This window comes from Dromiciops gliroides, chromosome 2 (assembly GCF_019393635.1).
Source record: "Dromiciops gliroides isolate mDroGli1 chromosome 2, mDroGli1.pri, whole genome shotgun sequence".
NCBI lineage: Eukaryota > Metazoa > Chordata > Mammalia > Microbiotheria > Microbiotheriidae > Dromiciops > Dromiciops gliroides.
The window spans coordinates 355140719-355167318 of record NC_057862.1 but is presented as its reverse complement, the minus strand read 5'-3'; the positions used below and the strand labels follow the sequence as shown (position 1 = coordinate 355167318).

The 26600-nt window shown below is 47.8% G+C and overlaps 1 protein-coding gene across 2 annotated transcripts in view; it reads right to left on the bottom strand.

Moving 5' to 3' along the window:
- Positions 1–26600, bottom strand: part of FGFR4 (fibroblast growth factor receptor 4) — a 37063-nt gene that overhangs the window by 4030 nt on the left and 6433 nt on the right. Inside the window, exons 1-13 of one of the 2 annotated variants that reach the window (XM_043983544.1) lie at positions 15924–16285; positions 9074–9223; positions 7129–7392; positions 6907–6990; positions 5864–6030; positions 4472–4595; positions 3983–4173; positions 3450–3588; positions 2948–3141; positions 2561–2706; positions 2071–2192; positions 1089–1199; positions 686–876 (exon numbers count right to left, since the gene is read on the bottom strand). In XM_043983544.1, the coding sequence (XP_043839479.1) occupies positions 686–876; positions 1089–1199; positions 2071–2192; positions 2561–2706; positions 2948–3141; positions 3450–3588; positions 3983–4173; positions 4472–4595; positions 5864–6030; positions 6907–6990; positions 7129–7392; positions 9074–9164 (1824 nt within the window). In that variant the 5' untranslated portion in view covers positions 9165–9223; positions 15924–16285. Of the gene's footprint in view, positions 1–685; positions 877–1088; positions 1200–2070; positions 2193–2560; positions 2707–2947; positions 3142–3449; positions 3589–3982; positions 4174–4471; positions 4596–5863; positions 6031–6906; positions 6991–7128; positions 7393–9073; positions 9224–15923; positions 16286–26600 lie in introns of those variants that run through there. The other variant, XM_043983545.1, reaches the window with a different exon arrangement.

Sequence of the window (26600 nt, the reverse complement as noted above, 5' to 3'; positions counted from 1 at the left end):
TTACTACATTGTCTCCAGGAAAACCGGGTTGGAATTCTGGCTCTGATCCTTAGTAGCTATATGTTATCTCTCTAAGCATCAGTTTCCTCATCTGTAATGGGCCTCACAGGATTTTATGAGGGAAGTGATTTCTACACCTTTTTGTGCTATAGAAATGGGAGCTGTCATTAGTATTGAACTTGAAAAGGTCTGGGATGTCACCAGTGCAGGCAGTCCCTTCATTGCTGTACATCACAGCCCCCTCCCTCCATGCCTTAGTTTCTTTTTTTTTTTTTTTTGGTGAGGCAATTGGGGTTAAGTGACTTGCCCAGGGTCACACAGCTAGTAAGTATCAAGGGTCTGAGGCCGGATTTGAACTCAGGTCCTCCTGACTCCAGGGCTGGTGCTCTATCCACTGCGCCACCTAGCTGCCCCCATGCCTTAGTTTCAAGGTTTGCTGGGGCCCAGCCTCTCTGGTGATGAATTCACCTGCACTTAGGTTGGTCCTCAGACAAGAAACATATAGCCTGTCACTTGCCTTTCTAGCTTTGTAAGATCTAAAGCTGGCATGGCCAGCCTGCCCCACTCCATCCAGCCCATGATTGGGTATCACAGGAGAAGGTTAGTGAAGGATTATCATCATTGTGATTGTTCCTAACAGTGCCTAAGATGTTGGGCAGGAGGTTGTCCTCCCACCTGCCCTCACCTTCCGAGACTCCAGATATTCCATGCCCCGGGCCACTTGGTAGGCACAAGAGACCAGGGCCTGGAAAGACAGCTGTTCGTCGGGGGTCCTGGGGGCATCCAAGGCATAGTCAGGACTAGGTGGTCTTCGTGCCCGAAGGTATTCTCGGAGGTTGCCTTTGGCAGCAAATTCTACGATCACGTACAAGGGCCCTGAGGTGGGAGTGGTGAGATCAGAGATCGAATTGGAAGGGTGCTCTGAGATCACCTCCAGCCCCAGGGACGATAAGTGACTTGTCTGAGATCAAGTAAGTGGCCAAACTAAAATTCAAACCCAGGTCCTCTGATTCTAAATTCAGTACTGCCTTCTCACAACCCAGTGGATTCTCTCTTCTCTCCCTCTTCTTGCCCCCCCCTGGTCCCACCTTCCTGGGTGCAGACACCCAGCAGATTGATAATATTCTTGTGCCGGCCAATGAGCTTCATCATTTCCATCTCAGAGATCAGGTCTGCCAGGTCTTTGTCAGAGGCATTGTCTGTAGCAGAGAAGGGAGGGGATGGAGCTGGGGCAGGGAGTATAAGCACTGTAGAAGTGGGGAGGGCAGGTACTCCTCCTTCAGGGCCCAGCTCCAGTGCCATCTCCTCCAGGAAGCCTTCCCTGATTCCCCTCCCCCTTCTCCTCCCAGGAAGAAGCGATCCCTTCTTCCTTGATTCATAGGATTTGAAGCTGGGCAGGAGCTTTCTCAGAACATAAAACATAGGGTATTAGGGCTGAAAGGGGCCTTCAAGGTCACATAGACCAACCTGATGATTTTACAGATAAGAAAATGAGGCCCAGAGAGGGGAAGTGACTTGCTGAATTTCACACAGATATTATGTAGCAGAGCCTGGATTTGAACCCATATCCAGCACCAAACCCAGAGCTCCTTCCACTGTCCCACAGCTGCCTTTCCCACCCAAGCCATTTTATTCATTCCCTTTTAGGTTCTCTAAACTCAGTGTATACCTCCTCTCCCCATCCCCCACCCCCCACTGACTGTAAGCTTCTGGAGGGCAGGATCTATGTCATACCCAGGTGTGTATACATGGTACTGAGCACAGAAGTCCTGCACCCAGTAGGAACTGATTAGAAGTTTGTTCCAGGGGCAGCTAGGTGGCGCAGTGGATAAAGCACCGGCCCTGGATTCAGGCATACCTGAATTCAAATCCAGCCTCAGACACTTGATACTTACTAGCTGTGTGACCCTGGGCAAGTCATTTAACCCCCATAGCCCCACAAAAAAACAACAAAAAAGAAGTTTGGTCCATTGTGCTGGTGGGGAATAGAGGGCTAAAGGCTGTGGTAGAAGACACAGAGGGTTACATGGGACACAGAGACACGGCCCTGGGGCCATGCTTCTCACTCACCTTTGAGCATTTTGATGGCCACCGTGGTGGCCCCGTCTAGTTGCTGAGGGTCCATGCTATAGGCCTCTGCCCGTACCACCTGCCCAAAACACCCCTCACCGAGGGGCTTCCCTAGCACCAGCCTAGAGAGAGAGAGACGAAAGGCCTTAGCTTCACGTCCATGAGGAATGGGAAGCAGGGAGTCAAAGTATTTGGTGGTGCTGCCCATCTTCTGCCAGGCTCCCCTGGAGTCAAAGCTGGTTTACTCGGATTCGCCTCCTGCTCCTACATGCTTGCCTCCTGCCCTGCTCAGACCTATTCCCCCTCCAACTCAAGCCCTGCTCATACCTCCCCATCACCCTCTACCCCCCTTCATTTTCTTCCTGCCCTCCACTCCACAGGTAGGTAGAAAAAAACAGGAGAATTTATGTAGGCCCCAAGGGCAGGGATGGGAGAGAATGATCTGTGTCAGGCCCAAGGACTAGCTGGTGGCTTGTTATATGGAACCCACCTGTCCCGGGGAAACTCCCACTTGGCATCAAGAGGCAGGTCCAACTCCACAAGGCCGGGGAGCATAGGGGTACAGCTGGAAGACAGGCGGCCACCCCGAACGAGGGAAGAACTCAGCTTCCCTGATGAGCCTGACTCCAGGGAGAACTGGCAGGGTAGAGATAACAGACAGATGAAGGTGAAATGTACAGAAAGGGAATGGGGCACGAGAAGACCAGGCCAACAAGGCTGGGTCAGACCAAGAGGGTATAAGGGGAGAGACCCTGGTCAGTGAAAGTCTGGGGGACAGTAAGTGGCACACAGGACTGGAAGAGGCCAGGAGGTCCCCAGGGCCTGTATCTTGGGGCTCCCTCTCCCTAGCAGGAGCTGGGCTGGGCCAGCCACATACCTGTCTGATAAGGGGGAAGCGTGAGAGTTTCTGCACAGCGAGGGGCTGGTGGGACGAGCGGCTGGACAGTGTCTGCCCCCGGCACAGCCCGGCAATGAGCAGGATCACAACTACAGTCAACGAGCCCAGTGTGTACATGATGATGTCTGTGACCTTAACCTCGGATGCGGCAGCTTCCCACGCCAGCTCCTCCTCTATCCCACGTGGGCCGGCACACATACAAGTAAACACTGCCTTAGTACTTCAGAGGGTGGGGTCTCATCATCTACACAGCGTTCCCCCTCCCAACACACCTCTCCTCAGAAAACTTACAGATTGAATTCTCTGCTATATGCACATGTGTATATACCAACTCAGATGCACATACCAACTACCACTTGTGTGTATCCACATAGGAAGCAGAAGTATACCCACATGAGCACAGACCCCCATGCCAGCATCTCCTGGGCCTGGAACCCTGCACCACACCCTGTCTGCAACCTCCCAGCTGCCAGGGCCTTACCGGGAAGCACTGTGAGCCAGGCTGATTGGTAGGAAAGGCCAATGGAGTTGCCAGCCAGGCAGGTGTATTCACCTGCATCCTCCGCTGACACGTTACGTAAGTACAAGACCTCTACTTCTGAGCTGTTGATATCAGCAGTCTGCAGGGAAAAGATGGGGGTGGGCAGGGCCAGGCCAGAATACTATGGATGCCCCAAGCCGTACAGAACCCTTCTTTGCCCCTCCCCCAGGCTGGCTGGGTCCCCCTTTCCCCACCCCGCCTCCCTCTGCCAGTCAGGCAACAAGCATCTTCTAAAGGCTTACCATGTACCAGGGACTGTCCCAAGCACTGGGGGTACAAAGAAAGGTAAAAAGAGGGTCCCTGCCCTCAAGGAGCTCACATTCTAATGGGTGACAACATGCAGACAGCCACGTACATACTAGATATATTCGGTGGGCATAGCAATATCAGGGAAGGGCCTTAGAACCGGATCTTCAGGGAAACCAGGAAGTAGGGGGAGAATATTCCCAGGCTGGCTGGGCCTCCATGCCTACCTTGAGCACCTGCACGAAGGGGAAGCCATCAGCCCCAAAGCTGCTCCCATTGACCTCGATGTGCTTCAGCCACTGGATGTGGGGTTGGGCATCGCTGTAAACTTTGCACAGCAGCTCAACATCGCTGCCAACCACAGCTGTGGTGTTGGCGGGCAGGCCAGCCTGCAGGATGGGCCGGTGTGGGGAGCGCTCTGCAGGGTGGGGAGCAATGTCAAAGCCAGCCCCTGGCCCCCATCCCAAGGCCAGCAAAGGATCCAAAGCACACAGCATTTAGAGCTGGGTCATCTCCCCTTTCCCCATCATTTAACAGAAGATACGGAGGTCTAGGGAAGGGAAGTGACTTACCTGGTCGCATAGCTATGGGATAGCAGAGTCAGGGATCTTTTGGCTTCTAGCCTTCATGCTTCCCCTTCCCTACTTCAGAGGAGACCAGCCCAGGGCACCTGCTTCCTGCCTTGTCCCTCCCCAGGACCCCAGACCGCTGCTCACCCAGCACATCCAGGAGGTAGTTGTATCGCAGACTCCCCAGGGCATTCTCTACCACGCAGGTGTAAGTTCCACGGTCTGAGGGCACCACGCTTTCCATGACGAGACTCCAGTGCTGATGTCTGAGCTACAAGGAGAATGAGTGGCTCAGCCGGGCCCCATCAGGGACAGCATGGCAGCCAGGAGGATTTATCCACACACGTCCGTAGGCCTTACATTTACAAGTACATGTGCACACGTATGTTCCAACACACAGATGTGGGTATAGACATTGTCCCACTCCCACAGCCCTCTGGCTAGAAGAGCAGAAACTGCTCACCTGTCTATGCAGACCCTTAGCCATCATTCACATCAACACATGCACACCTGCATACATGTCCTCATAAAAACACACCCATGCAAAAAAAAAAGGGGGGGGGCAGCTAGGTGGCACAGTGGATAGAGCACCGGCCCTGGAGTCAGGAGTACCTGAGTTCAAATCCGGCCTCAGACACTTAACACTTACTAGCTGTGTGATCCTGGGCAAGTCACTTAACCCCAATTGCCTCACAAAACAAACAAACAAACAAACAAAAAAAACCACACCCATGCAAAGACCCCTGCATTGCTGGGCCTTGTTGGTGGGAGGGCAGGAGTTAAAAACTCTGGTCCCCACATATCTGCAGTCTTCACACATGCAGACACGCAGAAAACGTGTTTCTTGACGCAGATATGTGTGCAGATACATGTGGGCTGTAGAGGCAGCATCAATGGGATGGTGGCAGACACGGTCACACTTCCTACAGTCCTTATAAATGCAGAAACATCCCCACAGCCCCTCCTCGTGCGGGTGATTCCCCAGTGTGTGTTCACACATAAGAGATCAAAGAGAGTGCACACACAGTTTCTAGGCTGAGACACACACCCTGTTCTCAGTAGGACAGGTCAGCTGCTTAGGGAGGCTGCCGCTAGAGCTCTCTAAGGCATGGAGAATTCTGAAAGGGAAGCTCAGGTGGACAGACACATTCTGCCTTGCTCACAATTTTTCCCAGGGCAGGAGGGTGGGGAGGGGTAAGGGGGGTACCAGAAGCAGTAGACTGTAGCAGCTTGGGCTAGGACCTGAGTTTAGGGCCCAGCTCTGCCACTTAGCTTACCTTGGACAAATAAATCACTATATCTCTGGGCCTCAGTTTCCCTCACCCATAAAAGGGAGGATAATGCTTGCCCTATGTAACATAATCCACAGGATGATTGGGAAGAATTGTTCTTATCATGAGACTCCCAAGAGGTTTGGTTTAGTTTACTCGCCAGGTTACAGGGCCCCCACTGCTCTACCCACAAAGAGCAGCTGGGAGCAAGGCTGGGCAGGGGTGAGGTCCAGGCCAAGATTTCCTGCTCTGTCTCCCAGGTTCTCACCCGGATGCCCCCAATTCGGTGCTCTCCATGGAAGTCTTCTCCATTCTTCAGCCAACGGATGGTGGGCATGGGGTTACCCGCAGCTGGGCACCGGAACTTGACCGTGTTGCCTGCGGGCACAGCATGCAGCTTCTTCTCCATGCGATGGGGATGTGTCCAGTAGGGGCCTAAGGGGAACAAAGCCCAGGAAGGCTGGAGGGCCATCTCAGTGGAAAGGGACATTTCCATCTCCACTGGCCCAGGAATGTCGGAGTGGGAAAGGGCCTTGGAGTTCACCTGGTCCAATGTAAACCTGAAGGGGTATTTCCTTTATATTTGAAGGCAGTGGTATTGTAGAACTTGCTCGAACACTTTCAGTGGCAGGGAACTCACTACTTAAGATTGTTAGGAAAGTTGTGTCTTCTTGGAGCGTTTTGAAACCCGCCTTCCTGCGTCTATACTCCACTGCCTTAGAACTTCTCTCGGAGACTAAGGACAGTAAGTCTAATTTCTCTTTAGTATGACAAGCCTTCAAATTCTTGGACACAGTGATCGTTTCCTTCCTAAGTCTTCTGGTCTTAACATGCCTAGCACACGAAATCTCTGAATTGGGAAGGGACCTCGAAGATCACCCAATCCCATCGGTTCTGAAGCAGGAATCCCTTGGACAACACTGCCAACGGGGCTTTCATGCAACCTTTCCTTGAAGAGCCCCCAGTGATGGGGAGGTCTTCCTCTAGGGTCCATCCATTCCATGTTTGGATAACTCATATTAGGAAATACTTCCCCGTAGGGAGCTAAAACCCTGCCTCTCTGGAACCTCTCCAGTTACAGGCACTACTCCGTCCCCCCCACCCCCAACAAGGCTAAGCAGAATGACTCCAGTCCATCTCTTCCCCAAGGGATAGTCCTCTAAGTTCCTGGAGATGCCTGTCAGGTCCCTCCTTGCAAATGCCATTTTCTTTTGTTTGGCTTCCCAGTCTAGAAACCTCAGTCGGGCCCCAGGATTCCCTTCCTTGGCTCAGTTTCTAAGTTCGAGTAGGGTGGAGGAATGAGTTACTGACCTTGCTGTGGATAAATGTGCCCCTTGGGAGAGTCCCTATGGGGGCCATCACTGTCTTCGTCATCATCCCCGGAGGCCAGGGAGTCTGTTAACCAAAGAGAAGTGGTCAATTTGGAGCATGGAGGCAAAGGGCCCAGGCTCAAGGTAAAATCCAAGGAAGGGGCAAGACCTAGGCCTGGCCTGGGTCCCCTCCCTTCTCTCCCTTCATTCCCTCCCCTCCTACCTATGACAGAGATGGTAAGGTTGTACAGAACTTGGCCAGATCCTCTCGACACGCACAGGTAGAGGCCAGCATCCTCATATACTAGAGTGGCAATTTCCAGACGGCCTCTCCAGGCTCGAACCCGGCCTGATGGTGCCAGGCGACTGCCTTCTTTATACCAGTGGCCACCTCGATTGGCACGACCACAGCAGAGTCGAAGTGCCTGGCCCAGGGCCAGAGTCAGGTGCTGTTCTACCTCATCTGGGCCTGGGGCTTGGCAGGGCTCTGTAGGCAAACCACAAGGGGATAAGGAGAAGCCAGGGCCTGGATTTGAGCCCTGCCTTCTCATTCCCCAAGGGCTTATGGGAAGACCTAAAGGAGCCTGGCCGGGTGAGTTCCCAGGGCTCTCTAACTTTGGAGAGTTATTACTATAAGAATGAAATGAATAGTCATCTCCTTTCTTCCATCCTTCTGTCCCTCTTCCCCAGGGCTGCTTGGGGGAGTATGGCTCACCCCCTTCCTTTTACACCTAAGCATATTCACCCCCAGGTTCCCCTTCTGGGCTCTCTCAATCTGGACCTATTTACCTGGACACTCTCCTTCCTACCCCCCTCGCTCTCCAAGATTCTTTTTTTTTTTTTTGTGAGGCAATTGGGGTTAAGTGACTTGCCCAGGATCACACAGCTAGTAAGTGTTAAGTGTCTAAGGCCGGATTTGAACTCAGGTACTCCTGACTCCAGGGCCGGTGCTCTATCCACTGCGCCACCCAGCTGCCCCACTCTCCAAGATTCTTATCCTGGGCCTCACTCTCCAAGATCCATCCTCTCAGGACTCAGGAGTTCTCCAACTCATTCATCCAACACGTCCAAGGCCCCTTACTTCTGGGAATTAAAGCTACACACTCCACTGAATGAATTTATGGAAATTCTTCATCCTGTCTTGCCAGCAAAAGTTTACATCATATATGTTCCTCTTCCCATTGCTCCAAATCCCTACTTGCCCATGCACACTACCTAATGTCACTCTCCTCCTCCAGGCAGGAACACACTTTGAGATGCTTTCATGCCCAAAGCCAAAGGTTGGTCCCAGGCTTGTCATGCAGGGTCTCATGCCAGCCTCAGCATGCAAATCTGGGGTCCCACACCTTGCAAGGCCCAGCCACTCAAACAAGCCAGAGCTGGAGACTTACAAGGGGCAGGGGAAATTGGGTCTCCTCCCAGGCAGCCCTGGGACCTGGGGTGGGGCTAGCCCCACCTCTGGCTTCCCCCAACGGCCAGCACCTATAATATGTCACAGGGATATTTCGTCCACTTTCTTGGTTACTACCTAGAAGCTTATGGATGCACGAAGTGTCAGAGATTAAAGGGATATTAGAATACAGATTTTAGGACATAAAATGTGAAGAGCTGAGAGGTTCCTAGGAACATAGAATGTTAGAGCCAGAGGGTATCTTAGAAAATAGAATTTCTTTTTTTAAAAAAAGGCAATCAGGAAAAAAAAAAGGCAATCAGGGGTAAGTGACTTGCCCAGGGTCACACAGTTAGTAAGTGTCTCAGGGTCAGATTTGAACTCAGGTCCTTCTGACTCTGGGGCCAGGGCTCTATCCATTGTGCCACCTAGCTGCCCCAAGAACATAGAATTTCACAGCTAAATGGTATTTTAGAATACCAAATGTCAGAGTTGGAAATTTTAAAAGAGAATATTGGAACTAAGGAACTTTAAAGGTCATTTAGTCCAACCTCCTCCTTTGACATAAAGAGACTGAGGATCAGAGAGAAGGAAATGTCTTGGACAAAAGGACAAAGTCGCAGAGCTTGTTAGTGGCACAGCCAGAATGTGAATCTGGAATCCTGCTTCTGTACCTTGAACCCTGTGGCTTCACCAGGAAACACCCCCTTGCATCTTCCCTCATTTTGACCTACCCCCCCACCTTACCTTACACTCTCTCCTTCCCCAAGAGCCTTACCTTGTTCCACCTCTTCAGAGGTAAAGGCATGAATGGCCAGGAATCCAGCAGCCACCAAGAGAGCCCCCAACACCAACGGCAGTGGCTGCATCTTCCAGTCCTGAGTCCTCCCAGCTGGAATTAAGACCTCTGGCCAGAACAGTTACTTCCCTGGAGAAACCCAAAATAGGGAGTGTGAGCTTGGCAGGAGAAACCAGAGAGAGCCTGGCCATGGACCAAAGAGGAACCCCAAAGGTATGTATGGGAACCGATGCAGAGACAAGGTCTTCTACTTCCTCTGAATATTCTCAAAGAGTATTTAGTATAAGACTGAGTGCACAGTGGGTCCTCAGTGTGCACTCACAGTTGTTGACTGAAGAAACCTACTGATGGAACAACAACCCTTGGTCCATAGAATCTCCAAACCAGAGTCGACCTCAAGGGTCAGTGAGTTCCATCTCCTATCTGGTGCCCGAGTGGCACACCAGCATCCGTCACAGACTCGTCCTGTTTGTGCACGCACACTTCTAGTGATAGAGGGGGAGCTCCCTCTTGTAAGGGAAAGCCAGGTTCACTTGGGGGGAGCTCTGATTAAGATGCCCTTTCTATGGAATTAAAATCTGCCCCAAGGAATTCTCCTACTAGTGTCCATTGCTAACTAGTTAGGTCCACCGAACCCACAGGCAGCACAAATTTATTATCTTCTTTCGGACTACAGCCCTTTCAAATACAGGAAGACAATTGTGTCTCATTTTTCTTTCAGCTTAATTCGTCCTTTAGTGAAGCATCTCCAGTTCCTTTATGGGATCCTCCTCCTGAGGTGGTTTTTGGTCCCTTTACCATCTTTGTCAACAAGTGCTCTAGTTTGTCAATATTTGTCTTAAGTAGTTGTAAATTTTTTTATTTTAGTGAGACAATTGGGGTTAAGTGACTTGCCCAGGGTCACACAGCTAACTAAGTAAGTGTTAAGTGTCTGAGGCTGGATCTGAGCTCAGGTACTCCTGATGCCAGGGCCGATGCTCTATCCACTGCGCCACCTAGCTACCCCCCCCCCCACCAATTTTTTTTTTAATTTAAAAAAATATTTGTCTTCGAACTAAAACACAGAGAGACAGATCTGCTTTGCTCAGGACAGAATACAGGGAATGGCCACCTGCCTCCTTAGTGCTAGATCATCAGATTCTATTATCACAGCCTAAAAGTAGCCGTTTCTTTGGCCTCTGATTCCTGTTGAGATTGTGGTCCGGGGCTCATACACACAAAGTACATGGGTTCCTGTTACAGTTCAGCTTGCTTGAGAGACCCTTCCAGCCTCCCTGCAGATTCCCTGTCCCTCTCAGCTGTGCACACTCCCAAGTTGGATCCACCTGCCCACCTTTGGGCTCTCAGTACAGGCATCCCTACCAAGAAGGCGCAGGGACGGTGAATATTTGCTCCTTCTGCTTTCCCTAAGGCTTCCTGCAGCGTGATCCCCATGTCCCTGCTGAGCAGACCAGGGCTGGAGCCCTTTTCAGGGCCCCCAACACATCCTGACCCCAAGTCAAGGCTCATCAATCCTTCCCCGCAGTGGGGCAGCAGAAGTGAAGTCCCTTTCAGATGAATCTGTATACGAATTTACATACTCCCTTCAATACCACAGTATGGGTCCTACCTCCACCTTCTCAGGTCACAACCCTCCCCCCTCCTCCACTCCTTCCTCAGTAGATGGCGGCAAGAACTGCCCTGGCCAATCATTTATTTGTTCATTCTAAAAGGCCTTTATTAAGCATTTATGTACCAGGCACTATGCTATGCAGGGTCCCAGATACAAAGATAAAAACAGAGCAGTCCTCCCCCTGAGGAGCTTACATTTTAATGGGGTGGGGGGTAAACAATGGGGTACATTATACATACATACATACATACAAATTAATATGGGTGAAGCCCTAACAAAGATCTTGAAAAGTCAAAGAAATGCATCCTCTAGTAGCTACCCTAGGGAGATAAGCAGGCTAGTTCTCTGACAACACACAAGTCCTTTCTCAGTTCTTGAAAAGAACTTTGGATTTTTAAAGCCAGAAGAGCCAGATTCAAATCCTATCTTTGCTACTTAACACTAGCTGTGTGGCCTTCTTGGGCCAAGTTCTTTCCCCTCTCTGGCCCTCAGTTTCCCCACCTGTAAAAGGAAAGGGGTCCACTAGATCAAAGCTTCTTAAACTGTGGGTCTCAACCCCATATGGGGTCTTGTAACTGAATATGGGGGGGTCGCAAAAATTTAGCAACAGTAAACCGTTATGTATACCTATTTTATATACCTATGTACCTGGGGTCTCATAAGAATTTCTTGGGCAAAAAGGGGTTGTGAGCAGAAAAAATTTAAGAAGCTTTGCACTAGATGGATTTTTGCATCTTCCAGGGTAAATCCTAGGATCCCCTCCAGCAGGGCAGAACTTGCATTTGACTGGCATGGTCTTTGAGAACCAGGGCCTCCCCATTGCTCTGACAAGGAGAGCTAGAAAGGATTTTGGTGATCGGTTAGTCCAATCCCTTCATTTAAAAAAATAGATTTTTAATATTTATAGCTGCTCTTTTTGTGGTGGCTAAGAATTGGAAATTAAAGGAATGACCCTCAATTGGGGAATGGCTAAACAAACTGTGGTATATGATGGTGATGGTGATGGAATATTATTGCGCTATAAGAAATGACAAGCAGGATGGCTTCAGAAAGGCCTGAAAAGACTTGTATGAAATGATGTATTGTGAAGTGAGCAGAACCAAGAGAACATCGTGCACAGAGACAGCAATATTGTTTGATGAAGAACTGTGAATGACTTGACTTTTCTCAACAATACAACGATCTAAGACAATCTCAAAGGACTAATGATAAAACATACTATCCACCTCCAAAGAAAGAACTGATATTGATGGAACAAACTGAAGCATGCTATTTTTTCACTTTCTTTCATTTTTTCCCTTTTAATCAAGTTTTCTTATACAAAATGACAAATATTGTAATATTTTACATAATCATACATGTTTAACCCATATCTGATTGCTTGCTGCTTCAGAGAGGGGAGAGGGAAGAGAGGAAGGAGGGATAAAAATTGGAACTATAAATAAACATGTTTATTACATTAAAATAAATAAATAGGGGGCAGCTAGGTGGCACAGTGGATAAAGCACTGGCCCTGGATTCAGGAGGACCTGAGTTCAAATCTGGCCTCAGACACTTGACACTTACTAGCTGCGTGACCCTGAGCAGGTCACTTAACCCTTATTGCCCTGTCAGAATAAAATAAAATAAAATTTAAAAATAAATAAATAAAATTTTATTGATGTCTTATTTTTACATAGCCTAAGTTTTCCCTTGTACACATCCCCATCCTAGGGAGCTATCCCACATAACAAAGAATAAAAAGAAAAAGAGGAAAAGAAAAAAAAAGGGAGGGGGGAAGGAAAAATCAGCAAACCTGATTAGTATGTTAAAAAAAATCTGACGATCCATGTAACGTTCCATACTCGTACATGCTCCCCTCCCCAACCTTTGCAAAAGCATGGGGCCAGCTCCTTAATTTTACCAATGAGAAAACTGAGGCACACAGAGAGGAAGTGACTTGCCTGAGATCCACACCAATTATAAGTATCAGAGATGGGATAAAAAAAAAATCAGGCTTTTCAAGTGGTCTCTTTCCAGTATATCGTGGTAGAACTTGATTTAATCATGAAATCAGCCATTGGAGGACCTGGTTAGTTGTACTTTCAGGTATGAAAAGCATGGCTCTTTATAAGAAGTAATGTTAAAGAAAAAATGCTCTAGATTTCTGGTTCAACTAAAGCAAGATTATTGCTGATCTGGCTCCTGAGTGTGTGTGTGTCATCTTCAGGGGCTGCTTATCTTGCTTCCCTACAAGTTCAAAGAATTGTGGTGCAGTAAGAAAAGTCTGGGACTTGGAATTAGAAGATTTGGGTTCAAGTCTCACTTCTTTCCACTTACCAACTGTGTGACCTTAGGCAAGTCATTTTGCTTGAATTAGTCTTCTTAGCACTTAGCACAGTACCAGGCACATGGTAAGTGCTTAATGAGTGTTAATTGATTTGACTTCCCATCTCTGATCCTCATTAATTCTCCAGTCAAATGTGAGTTAGTCAACAAGCATTTATTAAGTGTTTACGAGGATAACAATATACTCTCTGGGAGGTAGCATGATGGAGCAACATCCTCCATGGGGAGACTTCACACTTCAAGTGCCACCTCAGATACTCTAGCAGTGTGACCTTGGGCAAGTCACTGAATCTCAGAATCTCCAGGCAGTTAGTTCTCCAAGACTATGTAGGCTACTTCGGTAAATTAAGTTTCATCCCCTTAAATTCCCAGGTCTGGACCAAATTTTATATATTTATATACATATGTTGTTGTTCAGTCCTGTCTGACTCTTCATAACCTCATTTGGGGTTTTAATTTTACAAATGAAAAAACCAAGGCAAACAGATTTACCCAGGGTCACATATCTAATAAGTGTCTGAGCCCTGATCTGAACTCAGGTCTTCCTGACTCCAGGCCCAGCCCTATCCATTGTTCCACCTAGCTGCTCTGTGTGTGTGTACACATATATATGTATGTATACACACATATACACACATACATATATGTCAGCTAAGTGGAACAATGGATATTATGTGTATGTGTGTATATACACACACATATATACACACATGTATATGTGGACATATGTGCATATATGACTTATCTTACAGAGCCGTTAGGAATAAAAGAGTTAAAGCTTTGTAAAAATCAATTACTATTATGTTTGTGTTGTTCACCCTTTAGACTGTAAGCTCCTTGAGGGAAGAGACAGTGACATTTAAATTTTGCATTGCTAAATTATTTCTAAGGTTCTTTCCAATTCAAAATTCTAACAACCTATGATTTCCCCTAGCAGCACAGGGCTATGCACATTGTAGGTGCTTAATAAATGTTTGTTAAATGTGTGACCCAGGAAAAGTCACTTAACCTTCCCTGTCCTGGGCAATTTCTCTGATAATGTAAGCTGCCCATCTGCCCTGGGGGTGGGGTGGGGAGAGGGTTCCTCACCAAGAGTTCCATGTACCAGTGAAATCATAGGTCTAGCTGTCTGGTTCAAATATATGTTTCCACTCATATATGGAACTCTTGGTAAAGAAACTCTCTGCACCCGGGTAAATGGCAGTTTTTATAGGATCAGAGTTGCCTGGGGTACTGAGAGGTTAAATTGATTTGCCCAGATATGATATGTCAGAGAGAGATTTGAATCAATCAATAAGAATTTGTTAAGTTCCTACTATGTGCCAGGCACTGGTGCTAAAACCCAAGAATTACTGACTACCAGTATAACTCTCTATCCACCATGCTATACTGCCATAGCATATTAAGACTGGAGGAGGGAAGGCCTGGGGGGTAAACCTACAGCCTTAGCAAGCAGGTTAGCTAGGTTCTCTCTTGGTGAGTCATTGAGCATTTATTAAGTACCTACTATGTGCCAGTCACTGAAAGGCTGCTCTCCAGGAGCTCATAGTCAAATGGGAGAGAAAACATGCAAACTATGCAAAACAAAGTATTTTATACACACACATTATATACATAATACATTGGAGATAAACGACAGAGGGAAGACATTAGCATTCGTTAGGGCAGATTGGAAAAGATTTCTTGTAGCTGGTGGGATTTTAGCTAGGAAATGAAGGAAGCAAGGAGGAGGAATGAGAGAGAGAATTTCAGGCATCTGGGACAGCCAGAGAAAATGCCCAGGAGTCCAGTGTGAGAGCCCCAGGGAATTAGCACAGGAGGCTCCTGGGACAAAACGCATTGTGTTATGAGGAATGAGTTTACTTCCTGCTCCAGGAAAAGGTGAGCGAAAGCCGGGTAAGGAAAGGGAATCTGGGAAGACTTCCTAGAGGAGGAGGCATTTGAGCTATTTCTTGAAAAATGAGAATTTCACAAGTGGAGAAGTCAAGGACATTGCAGGCAGAAGCAGTAACTGCAGAGTCAAGAGGTGCTTAGAGAGAAAGGGAATAGATCATTCTGGTGTCGGGAACCAGAGGAGAAGCTGGAGCTCTCCCAAGTTCCGGGCTGGCCTTGAAAATGGCCTATGAGGGGATCGTGACTGCCCCCATCTTCATGCGGAAAGAACAAGAGGCATTGCCTCCCACTTAGTCAAGGTGTCAACTGGGGCTTCAGTCAAGCAGGACACTGTTGTGGGGGGGGGGAGAGGAGAGGGGGGAGAGTGAAGTCAGGAGCCCCCTGCCCACCAGTCTCTGAGGAAAAAGAGAGAGGGGGGAAGAGGCTCTATGGCCAATAAGTACTAGCTCTGATTTGCTCTTTGGACAGGGTGACAAAGGGCTTTGTGTGCTCTGGGTTCTGGTTACTCATTTACTTACTCTTCCCTCACTGCCACCCTCCCCCCATTCCATACCATCACCACCAAGGCCACTAACCCGATCCACTAGGGGCGCCCTGACCCAGGGACCTGAACCATAGCCAGGCCCCCATCACTGTTCCCGTGTCTCCCCCCCAGAAACATCAAACACACACCTGTCCCTTCTGGATAGACTTGGAACAGGAGTGCCCCCCCCCTTTCCATAACCCCACTGCACGTTTCAGATGACCTCCTTATTTCACGATTCAGGAGCCCTTTGCTCCCCAACTGGGCTTATCCCATAGGGATGCTGCTGCACCCCAGTCCCGCACCCCAGCCTTGGTCCCCAAGTCGCCTTTGCTAGAGTCTCCATCCATGCTCGAAGTGTGTCCCCTGCCTCAGCCCCGCGGGACTCGTCCTCTGAGCCACCTAAACTCCAGCTCCTCCTCCCTGCCCCAGGAGTCCTGGGCTCTCCCGCCCAGCCCTGCCCGGCTCCTCACCTCCGAGGCTCTCCGCCGTTGCTGCTCGCCTGGCTAGTCCCCCCTGGAGCCACGCTGCAGGGCCCCCGGGGCGGTGGCTCCCATCAGCTACGGTGAGCACGGCTGACGTTCCCTGCCACGCTCTGGCTCCGGCTCCGCTACACAGTCAGGGGCGCAGCTCCTGCGAGGGGCGGCCAGTGCCGGGGGCCAGGACCGCCCCGCTTCGCCCCGGCTCTCTGGGTCCCCCTGCTTAGGCTCTAAGGACGCCTGGCTCCGGTCACTGGGTCACTGCCCGTTGAGATCCGCCCCCAAGCTGCGGAGCCAACAGCTGCCCGTGGGGAAGACCCAGCAACAGGCAGGGGAGGGGGGGGAATCCCAGTGTGGACCCCTCCTCTCTCCTTTCAGCCCCGCCCCGCCCTGCTCGCTTCCCTATTCTCTCATCTTCCCCTCCTCTCCACCTCTTCCCTCCACTTTTCATCCCCTATCCCTCCCTTAAGCCCTTCCCCTCTGGGTAGTCCTGGCCTTGCCACTAAAAAGCTCTGTGACCTGGGGCAAGTCACTTTGCTCCTTTCTGGGTATGTTTTCTCTCCACTAAAATGAGGGGGTTTGTTGGGCAAGATTATCTCCAAGGTCGTTTCTTGCTCTGATATTCGGTAGCTCTAGAGTGGGACTGGTTTTGAATTTGGGTTTAGCCTGGGTTGCAGTGGTGAGAGGGTTAGTGAAGAGGGGTGGGGTTCGGCAGGTGACCCTTGGGGGTTAGGGTAACAAGCAGAATGCTCGGTCGGTCGGGACGTCCTGCAGCTCCACTGGTCAGATACTGGTGGGGGAGGGGGATCCTGCCCCTTTCCATGGGTCTCAGCTCACCCTAAGCCCCCGGTGGTTTCCTCTTATTGTAGGAGTTGCATTCTCAGTCAAGGCCACCCCATTATTTCTTCCTCCAAGTAAAAGCTTCCCATTCGTTATCACCCCCTTGCTTTCTCAGGCAACCAGGAGTTAATAAGATCTCCAGTACACCAACTTAAAATTCAGCAACCATTTCTTAGTTGCCCATTGTGTGGCCAGAGTTAGGCTTAGGGAGATAGGTTTAGATAAGATCCAGTCAGGTTGCAACCTTCACTAACAAATCTTTCCAGAGCCCTTATTACAGGGCCCCGAGGAGAATACAGAGAGGCCTAAGCCAAACTCCCAGTCCCTTGAAACTCACTATTTAGACTGAGTGGGAAGTTGATTGAGAGAAGAGGGGTAGAGGATACAGGAATCAGCATTCTACAATGTCAGAGCTGGAAGGTTTCGGAGGTATTATTTAGTCTAACCCATTTACCTTCACAGGTGAGGAAAATGAGGCCCAGTGAGGTAGACTGATTCAACTAAGGCAGACTGAGTGGCTATGTAAGTGAAGTGACCCTAGGGAAACCAACTGGCCAACCAACTCAACTTGGCCAAGTGATTGGTCATCAGCTGGGGTTCTCAAACTTTTTGGTTTCTAGATCCCTTTCCACTCTTAAGAAGTATCGAGGATCTGGGCAGCTAGGTGATGCAGTGAATAAAGCACTGGTCTTAGATTCAGGAGGACCTGAGTTCAAATCCGGCCTCAGACACTTACTAGCTGTGTGACCCTGGGCAAGTCACTTAACCCTCATTGCCCTGCAAAACCAAGAAATATTGAGGATCCTTCAGAGAGTTTTTGTGTATGTGGGTTATCTCTAGCAATATTTACCATGTTAGAAATTAAGACATTTCAATATTATTATGAAAATACTTTTTTTTTTTTTGGTGAGGCAATTGAGGTCAAGTGACTTGCCCGGGGTCACACAGCTAGTAAGTGTTAAGTGTCTGAGGCCGGATTTGAACTCAGGTACTCCTGAATCCAGGGCCGGTGCTTGATCCACTGTGCCACCTAGCCGCCCCTATGAAAATACTTTTAACTTTGTGGATCCTCTGAAAGGGTCCCAGAACCATACTTTGAGAACCTCTTGTCTATGGTTATACTTTTGAGATCATTAAGTCTGTATGGATGGGAAGCCCCATTGTTTACTCCAAGAGTTTTCCTCATTATAATAACCATAGGGGAGAGTTGTTGAACTTTGACCTCCGCAAAATGCATACTTTGTCTCATTTGTTCCTAAAAAGAAGTTTGTAAGATGAATATTATACTTCTTATAACAGATGAGGAAATGGGTTCAGGGAGGTAGGTGACTTAGTCAACAACAAACATTTATTAAATGTCTTTTCCATGCCAGGCATTGTGCTAAGCACTGGGAATATGAAGATAGGCAAAAGACAGTCCCTGCCCTCAAGGAGCTTACAGTCTAAAGGGCAGGACACCATGCATATGGTTGTGGTAGTTCAGTCATGTCAGACTCTTTGTGATCCCGTTTGGGTTTTTCTTCACAAAGATACTAGAGTGAGTTGCCATTTCCTTCTCCAGCCCATTTTACAGATGAGGCAACTGAGGCAAACAGGGTGAAGTGACTTGCCCAGGGTCACACAGCTAGGCAGTGTCTGAAGCCTTATTTGAACTCAAGTCTTCCTGACTCCAGGCCTGGAGCTCTATCCACTGCACCAACTAGCTGCCCCATGCATCCATAGCTTGAACAAATATGTACAAACAAGATACAGACGAGATAAACCGGAGAAAATTAACAGAGGGAATTCAGCATTAAGGGGAATTCAGAAAGGCTTCCTGTAGCAGGTAGGAGCTGAAACTTGAAAGAAGTCAAGAGCAGGGCAGCTAGGTGGCGAAGTGGATAAAGCACAGGCCCCAGAGTCAGGAGGACCTGAGTTCAAATCCAGCCTCAGACACTTGACACTAGCTGTGTGACTCTGGGCAAGTCACTTAACCCCAATTACCTCACCAAAAAAAAAAGAAGTCATGAGCCAAAGATAAGAAAGGAGAGATTTGCTGGGGTCACACAGCTAGTGTTAGATAGGTTTAAAACCAGGTCTTGCCTGACTCGAAGATCATTGCTATTCCAACGGCATCATGCTGCCCCGTGCATTTCTCCATGCCTTCCCTCTGTTACCCACGTCCTCCTCTGTAGAAGTTACTAATCTGAATGTAGAACAAAGAATCTGACCTTCTGGACCCTATATGTGGCTAAACTCCTGTCTGCCTCAGTTTCCTCATCTGTAAAAATGAGGATGACAACAGCACTTGCTTCCCAGCATTGTTATAAGTATAAAGTAATATTGGTAAGGCATTCTGCAGACCATAAAATGCTATATAAATTCTAGCTATTATTATCTCTAGTTTCTGTCCTGGAGCAGGGAAAGTGGGCAGATGGTTCACTCTTTGGTTCTGAAGACAGCTGTCCTGAGACTCCACTGTCTCCTGATCCTTTCTCCTGCACTCTGACCCTGGGTCAAAGGTCAGGCAGCTGTTGTTCAGGTCTCCACATGGGCAGAAGGCTGAGATGCTGAGGGGTCAGCACAGTCTGTTCCTGTCCCATCCTGCTGCCTCACTGTAGTTCTAAACAGACCCTGAGCATCACCGTTCAGGCCCCTGGGGTGCTATTAGGGGCCCTGTGGTGGGGGAGGAGAAATAGTGAAGAAGGGAAGGACCCTGAAAATGAGTATGGGGCATTTGGGGAATTCTAGGGGAGGTGGGGAGGACCTGAGAATGTGGGGCCAGGATTTGGGGAAGATTTGTGGGGTGCGTATGGGGGCCCTGACTTCTGAAACTCTGTCATACCAATACCCTAAAGAGAACCCTTGGAGTTGTTTAACCCTATCAGCTCTTCCTGTAATTGTAACAAGCCAATCGATGCTTCCTCTTAAGTTCCCTCCTGGCTAACAGGTCCTTCCAGTTCACCTCCTGCTATGCTATTCCATTAATCCAATTCAGCTAGGCCCCCCACCCTGAATGCTGCTTCCACCAGTAACTTCATCCCTGTTCATCCCAACTCTACTCTCACTCAGTCCTTATTCTCCCTTCTTCCACGGGGCCCTTTGGAAATCATTCTGTCCCAGACAAATTCGACTTCATCCTGGTTTTTTTCCTCTACTCATTTGGTCTCTTCATAAGAACTGAAACCAGGCTTTCTCCCGAGGAGTCCATTTCTCTAGCTGCCTTCCCTAATGTGGATTCTTTTCTTCTCCCCATCTCTCCAGCCCTGGAGGTGGAAGTGATGTCCCCTCATTGCCCAACAAAACAAAAACAAACCAAAAAACCCCCAACACTCTAGTCTCTCTTCTCCTCTGCCACTCTTCTCTCCAATGACTCAATCACCAAATCCAGTGGCTTTACCTTTTGTCTTCATCCTCCTTAAACCCATAGCAGCATGTGGCATTGTTAACTACACCTCTGATATCCTCTTTTATCCTCTTGCTGCCTGTGGTACCTAGCTCCTTGGCCCCTTCTAGAGCAACTTTTTTGCCCACTCATCTTCCTCTTGCCCCTTCATGGTGGTTATCCCAACTTTCTCTTCCTTCTTATATTCTCTCAAGGTAATCTTATTTACTCCCAGGATTTTGATCTCTTCTATATGGACATCCCCCAAATCCACATCTTCATCCCAAATCTCTTTCTTTAATTGAGTCACACGTCACTGATCACCTGCTATACATTTAGCTTCATCTAGATGTTCGACTAGCACTCAAAACTTATGCCTAAGACTGTGGCCTCCTTTCCTCCCAAACTCCCTGTCTCAGTTTATAGCATCCCCATCCTCTCATTCATTATTCAAATCCTTGGAGCTAGTCAACTTTGACTCCTTCCTCTCCCTCACCCTCCAACTGCCAGGAGTCTTGTCAATTATTGAGATATTTTGTTTTTACATCACCTTTATTTTCACATATATCCTTTCCCTTTCACCTACTCAGCAAGCCATCCCTTATGACAAAGTATGAAGAGGAAAAAAAAAGGTAGTTTAACAAAACTAACCAACACATAATGGGTATTTGAGAAAACGCAATGTTCCACACCCACAGACACCCTTCTCCCCACTTTCCCCTCTCCCACCTCTGCAAAAGGAGGGAAAGAGGTGCATTTTCCCATCTCTTCTTCAGGACCAAGCTTCACCCATCCTTTTTTCTTTACTCATGCTACCACTACTTGTTTCTCACCTTTTTTTTTTTTGGCAGGGCAATGAGGGTTAAGTGATTTGCCTAGGGTCACATAGCTAGTGTCAAGTGTCTGAGGCTGGATTTGAACTCAGGTCCTCCTGAATCCAGGGCCAGCACTTTATCTACTGCACCACCTAGCTGTCCCCTCACCTCTTTTTTTAAAAATTATTTTATGACTTGATTTTTTTCTCTTCCTAGACTTTCCTAATAGCCTTTTAGTTGTACAAGCAATCTTGTTAATATTACTGTTCTGATCATGACACACCATTTCTAAAATCTGACTCCAATAGGGCCTTATCTTTAGATATGTACTCCCCCTCTTCAAAGGTGATTAGTATTTAGAAAGAGAGGTAGTGATACCTAAAAGCCAAATAAGACTTCATCAAAGACAACTTATGGCAGCTGACTTTTATTTTCTCTTTGACAGGATGACTGCTAGACTGGCAAATCAAGGGAATGCTAGAGACAGGGTTTAGATTTAGATTTCACCAAAACTTTTAATATAATCTTTCTTGATTAGATAGACATGTAAATTCCTGAATACTGATTGCTTCATTTTTCGGTATTTGTAGTCCAAGTCAGTCAGTCTGTAATTTAATAAGTACCTACCACAGTGAATCAATGAATGAATGAATGAAGCATTAGTAAGTAATTACTATGTGCAAAGCACTATGCTAAATGCTGGGGATACAAACAGAAAAGTAAAACAATCCCTTTCTCCTCAAGGAGCTCATGTTCTATTCGGGGAGACAACACACATGGATAGGTGCCTGTAAATTGTAGTAGCTGCTTAAGAAAGCACTTGTGTTAGTTGATGCTATTCTTGTGGACATCAATAACGATGATGATAGCTAGCATTTATACAGTGCCTATTATGTGCCAGGCTAAGTGCTTTTACAAATAGTATCACATCTGATCTTCACAACAACTCTGGGGAGCAGGCACTATTATTAGCTCCACTTTATAGATGAGGAAACAGAGAGAAGTTAAGTGACTTGACCACAGTCACAGAACTAATGAGTGTCTGAGGCTGGGTTTGAACTCCTATCTTCCTGACCTGAGGGTCATGAGGAGTAGGATAGTACTGATGTGACTGAACAACAGCTTCCTGACTCCAGGCCCACTCCACTGCACCACCTGCCGATATGTAAAGATATGGGTTAAATCATAATACAGTTAGATGCAGAACCAGTGGAATGACTGGACTCAAAGATTATAAATCAAATGACATCAGCTTGGAGAAAGGCCTCTAGAGGTGTGCCCTCAAGGATCTCTGTCCTTGGACCTGTTCTGTTCAACATTTTTATCAATGGTTTGGAGAAAGGCACAGAGGATATGTATGCTAATGTATGCTAATGCAAATTTGAGGATGACAAAAGCTTGAAAGGATAGCCAATACATTGGTTGACAAAATCAGGATCCCATAAGATCTAGAAAGGCTAGAAAAGGAATGAATCTACTTTAGTAAGATGAAATTTAATGAAGATAAATGTAAAGTGCTATGCCTGGGTTTCCAAAATAAATTTTCTAAGTATAAAATGGGACATATATACAGCAATTTGCCTGAAAAAGATCTGAAGCTTGTTAGTGGAGATGTGAATTGGTATGACCATTTTGGAAATTTGGAATTATGCAAATAAAGTGACTAAAATGTCTATACCCTTTATCCCAGCACTGGGCTTATATCCCAAGGAAGTCATTGATAAAAGAAAGCGTCATATGTACCAAAATATTTATATTAGCATTTTTTTTGTGGTAGTAAAGAATTGGGGGGGTGTATGCCCATCAGTTAGGGAGTGTCATGGTACATGAATTTAATGCAATATGAGCGTGTTGTAAGAAATGACAAATATGATGAGCATAGAGAAGTAGGGAAAGGTCTAAATGAATTGATGCAGAATGAAGTAAGCAGATCAAAGAAAACATTCAATGACTATAACAATGCAAGTGGAAAGAACTGTGACTACAAAACAATCAAAAATGAATGCTGCAAAATTATAAAGAACAAGTATAGCTTCAAAGAAGAGACAGAAGAACCCTTCTCCATTCCTCTGCCCCCTACTCTTTTTTTTTTTTCCTCCTTGCCCCCTATTCTTAAACTCCTTCACCGAGGTGGAAGGCCTATGGGTTTTCAGATTTTTTCAATCCATGGATCTGTTACGCTAATTCTTTTCCTCCTTTTCTTTAACAGATTCTTTGTTATATGGCATGGCTCAGTGGGAGTGTGGAAAGGAGGAAGATAAAAGGGAAAATTTAGTCACTGTAAAAATCTAAAGATTATTTTGAAAAAGAAAAGAAAATCTGGAGGGTTTAGTGGAATGCAAGCTGAAATTAAGCTGGCAATCAAAAAGACCAATACTATCCTATGCTGTATTTAGGCAGAAATAGCACAGGCATAATATCAGAATACAGGAGGGTATAAGATAATTCTGTTGGACTTTGCCCTGTTTAAATCACATTGGGAGCTTTGTGTTTGAGTCAGGAAGACCCGAGTTCAAATCCCAGCCTTGGGATACGTATTAGCTATGTAACCTCAGGCAAGTCACTTAATCTGTCTCCCTCAATTTCCTCATCTGTAAAATGGGGATAATAAAAATAACAACTACTTACGAGGGTTGCTGTAAGGATTATATGAGATATTTGTAAAGCACTCAGCAGAGTGTCTGGCACACAGTAGGTACTTGATAAATGCCCCTTTCTTTCCTCCTTTAACAGTTGGACTAGAGTAGGGATTGCACCCTGTCATCTGACTGGGTGAGGAAACTTCCTGTTAATGCAGGTTGGAACCTTTTCTGACTTGGGGTTTTAGAGAGCATTGAGTGATCATGTCACTTGCTCAAGCGGCATCTATTTGAAGTAGGGTTTGAAGCCAGGTCTCTCTGGCTCAGGAGGCAGCTCCACTAAGCGGCATGGCCTCCTCTCTCAGGGAAACCCAAGAGGCTGCTTTGGGAGGCAGTCTGTTTCTGCTCATGACAGATCTTCAGTCAAAAGCTGGAGGGTCATATTGGAACTATTCAGATTCAGGTCACAACGGGTGGCCTCTGAGGTCGGGGCCTGCTTGCTCAGAGTTCCAGTCCAACTAGTTTCTGAGCTATGGTAGTCTACCCTTTCCTTTCTGTGTCGCTGCTCAAGTTATCCTTGGTGCCTAGAGTAAACTCTCCCTTAGCATTTTCATCTGTTGAAGAGTCTTACTTTAAGGCCCAATTCAGACGCCTCCTTTTCCAGGAAGCTTTCTCAGATAGATCACCCTCAGTGAAGGTGATCTACCCCTCTCCACATTCTCTTAGAACCTAACTTTCCTTGCTTGGATGCCCCCTTTGCATTTGTCTTCTTTTCACCTTGTATGAATTATTTGTGTAATTCTCTTCTCTAAGGCCCCATTAGATTGTAGGCTCCTTGAGAACAAAGTTTGTTATTTATAAAAATATACATACACACACATGTGCCTATCTGTATGTCTTTTCACTGACCACTACAAAGCCATGTTCACGATAGATGTGCAGTTAAAATAAAATGAGGCCTAGAAGGGAAAGGGGGTGGGCATTGAAGGGAAGCCTAAGGGGCATTATTGGCCGGGTGGGGGTGGGGCGGGTAGAAAGCTCTGAGGGATGTAGGGGAGCTGGGGCTCTGGTTTCCTTGGGGCACGAGTTCCCCTTTGCTCCCAGAAAGGAGTTTCATGAAAAACTGGCCTTAGTCTGGCCCCTCCTAGGAGTTTCTCATTGGCTGAGTGAGCCTTCACCCCTCCTTCCATTCCAAGCTTTGTTTTTGGAGTGGGCTGGGCTCCTGAAGGACTCAGAGGCTCCTCTGGCCTTGGACAGTGACCTGGGCCTAAGACACCTCCAGTTTGGACCTTGGGGTGGTCCTAGCCCGACCCTATCCCAAGTACCACAGGCTAGGCCCTCCCTGGCACTCAGGGAGGGGGGCCGAGGAGGAGGAAGAGAAGGGAGGGGAAGTTGGGCGGGCTGGAGCCTTTCCCCAGATTTATAACCAGAGCCAGAGTCAAACAAAAACCCCTTCATATGTCTGGCTCCCACTGTGGCCGCTGCCGCCTCCCTGTCTCCTGAATAACAGAAAGTTCCCCCAGGTTAGCAAGCATTCACCAGGGTTCTCCTCCTCTGGTGTTCCCTTTCCCACCTTCCCAGGGCTCCATCTCACCCCACCCTTTGGCAGCAGGGCCCTGACGCTGTAAGAGGGGCACTTTACAGCTCTCCCAGAGCCTTGGGGCCCCGTCTCCTGAGGTTTTTCCTTCTCTTCAAGTTCCCTTCTGACAGGGACAGGAAAGGCTCTTGTGTGAATGGAGGTGTCTTGGGGGGAGAGAGAGCTTGGAGGTCTGGGTTCTAGCCTCAGCCTTACACCTACTGGTTCTTAGAAAAGTCACCAGGACAATTTTATCTGTTTCTCCCTAAAAGAATCAGGTACTAAACATGGAGTCCTTCCTTGCCCTTGGGCTGGGCTTATGAATTCAAGTGAGGGGTTCTCTACAAGGAGGTCAGGGCAGAACCGGCTTCTAGGTCTCGCCTCGGTGCCAACAATATTGCTCTTGGATGGCAGTCGGCTTCAATGACCAGCTTGGGGAACACTACTGACTTTGTTATTCCAGAGCAGCAAGTTGCTTGCTTGCCCAGCTCCAGTACCTTAGGCCCAACCCCAGTCCCAGGCCCTGAGGCTTGGGCCAAGCCCTTGGGAGCTCTAAAGCCTGGCTCGGGGATGCCAGTTTCCTGTCCTGCTTGACAAACTTCTGCCTTTAGTGGATCAGAGCATGGCTTCTAGTCGGCCCTGAGGGGAATCATCTGGAGATCCCCAAAGATGGCTGTCCCCCAAAACAAAAAACAAACAAAAAAATGAGGGGCAGCTAGGTGGCGCAGTGGATAGTGCACCAGCCCTGGATTCAGGAGGACCTGAGTTCAAATCTGGCCTCAGACACTTGACACTTACTGTGTGACCCTGGGCAAGTCACTTAACCCCAATTGCCTCACCAAAAAACAAAAAACAAAGATGGCTGTCCCACCACTTCTCTTTCTTCTTTGCTACTGGGGGGGGGAGGGGCGCGGCAGTGAGATAGTGGAAGTTGGAGAAACTCTGAGCTCTCTGCCTCCTTGGAAGCTTAGAAACAGGAGTCCCTGCAAGGCTATGCCTTCTCTAGTACTGGATACCAGAGCTAGATCTCTCCATTTATATCCCTGACATTAAGAATTTTTTTTATCTGTCTCCAAAGACTATCCTCTTCCTCCTCTTCCTCTGGGCACATCTGCAGCCAATTTCTAAAATGAAGACGGCAAAGCCACAAAGGATGGGAGGGGCTGTGGAAGCCATTCTTCCTCAAACCACCAAAGCTAGAGTGGAGACAAGGAGGCTGAGGTGGGGTCTGATCAAGTTCTTGGAGGGAAAGTCTAAGGCTACCAGCCTTGGGGGACCAGGAACTTTCAGCAGGTCCAGATGTCTCTCAAAACAGACCCTAAAGTCAGACTTTAATGATGGAAAGGTGATCAGCAGTGCACAATGGGAAAGAGTTGGATTTTAAGTCAGAGGATATAGGTTCAAACTCTCTTAACACTCATTACCTGTGTGATCTTGAGCAAATCATCTGAGCTTCAGTTTCCTTAATAATGAAGTACAGTGGGCTAGATGACTTAT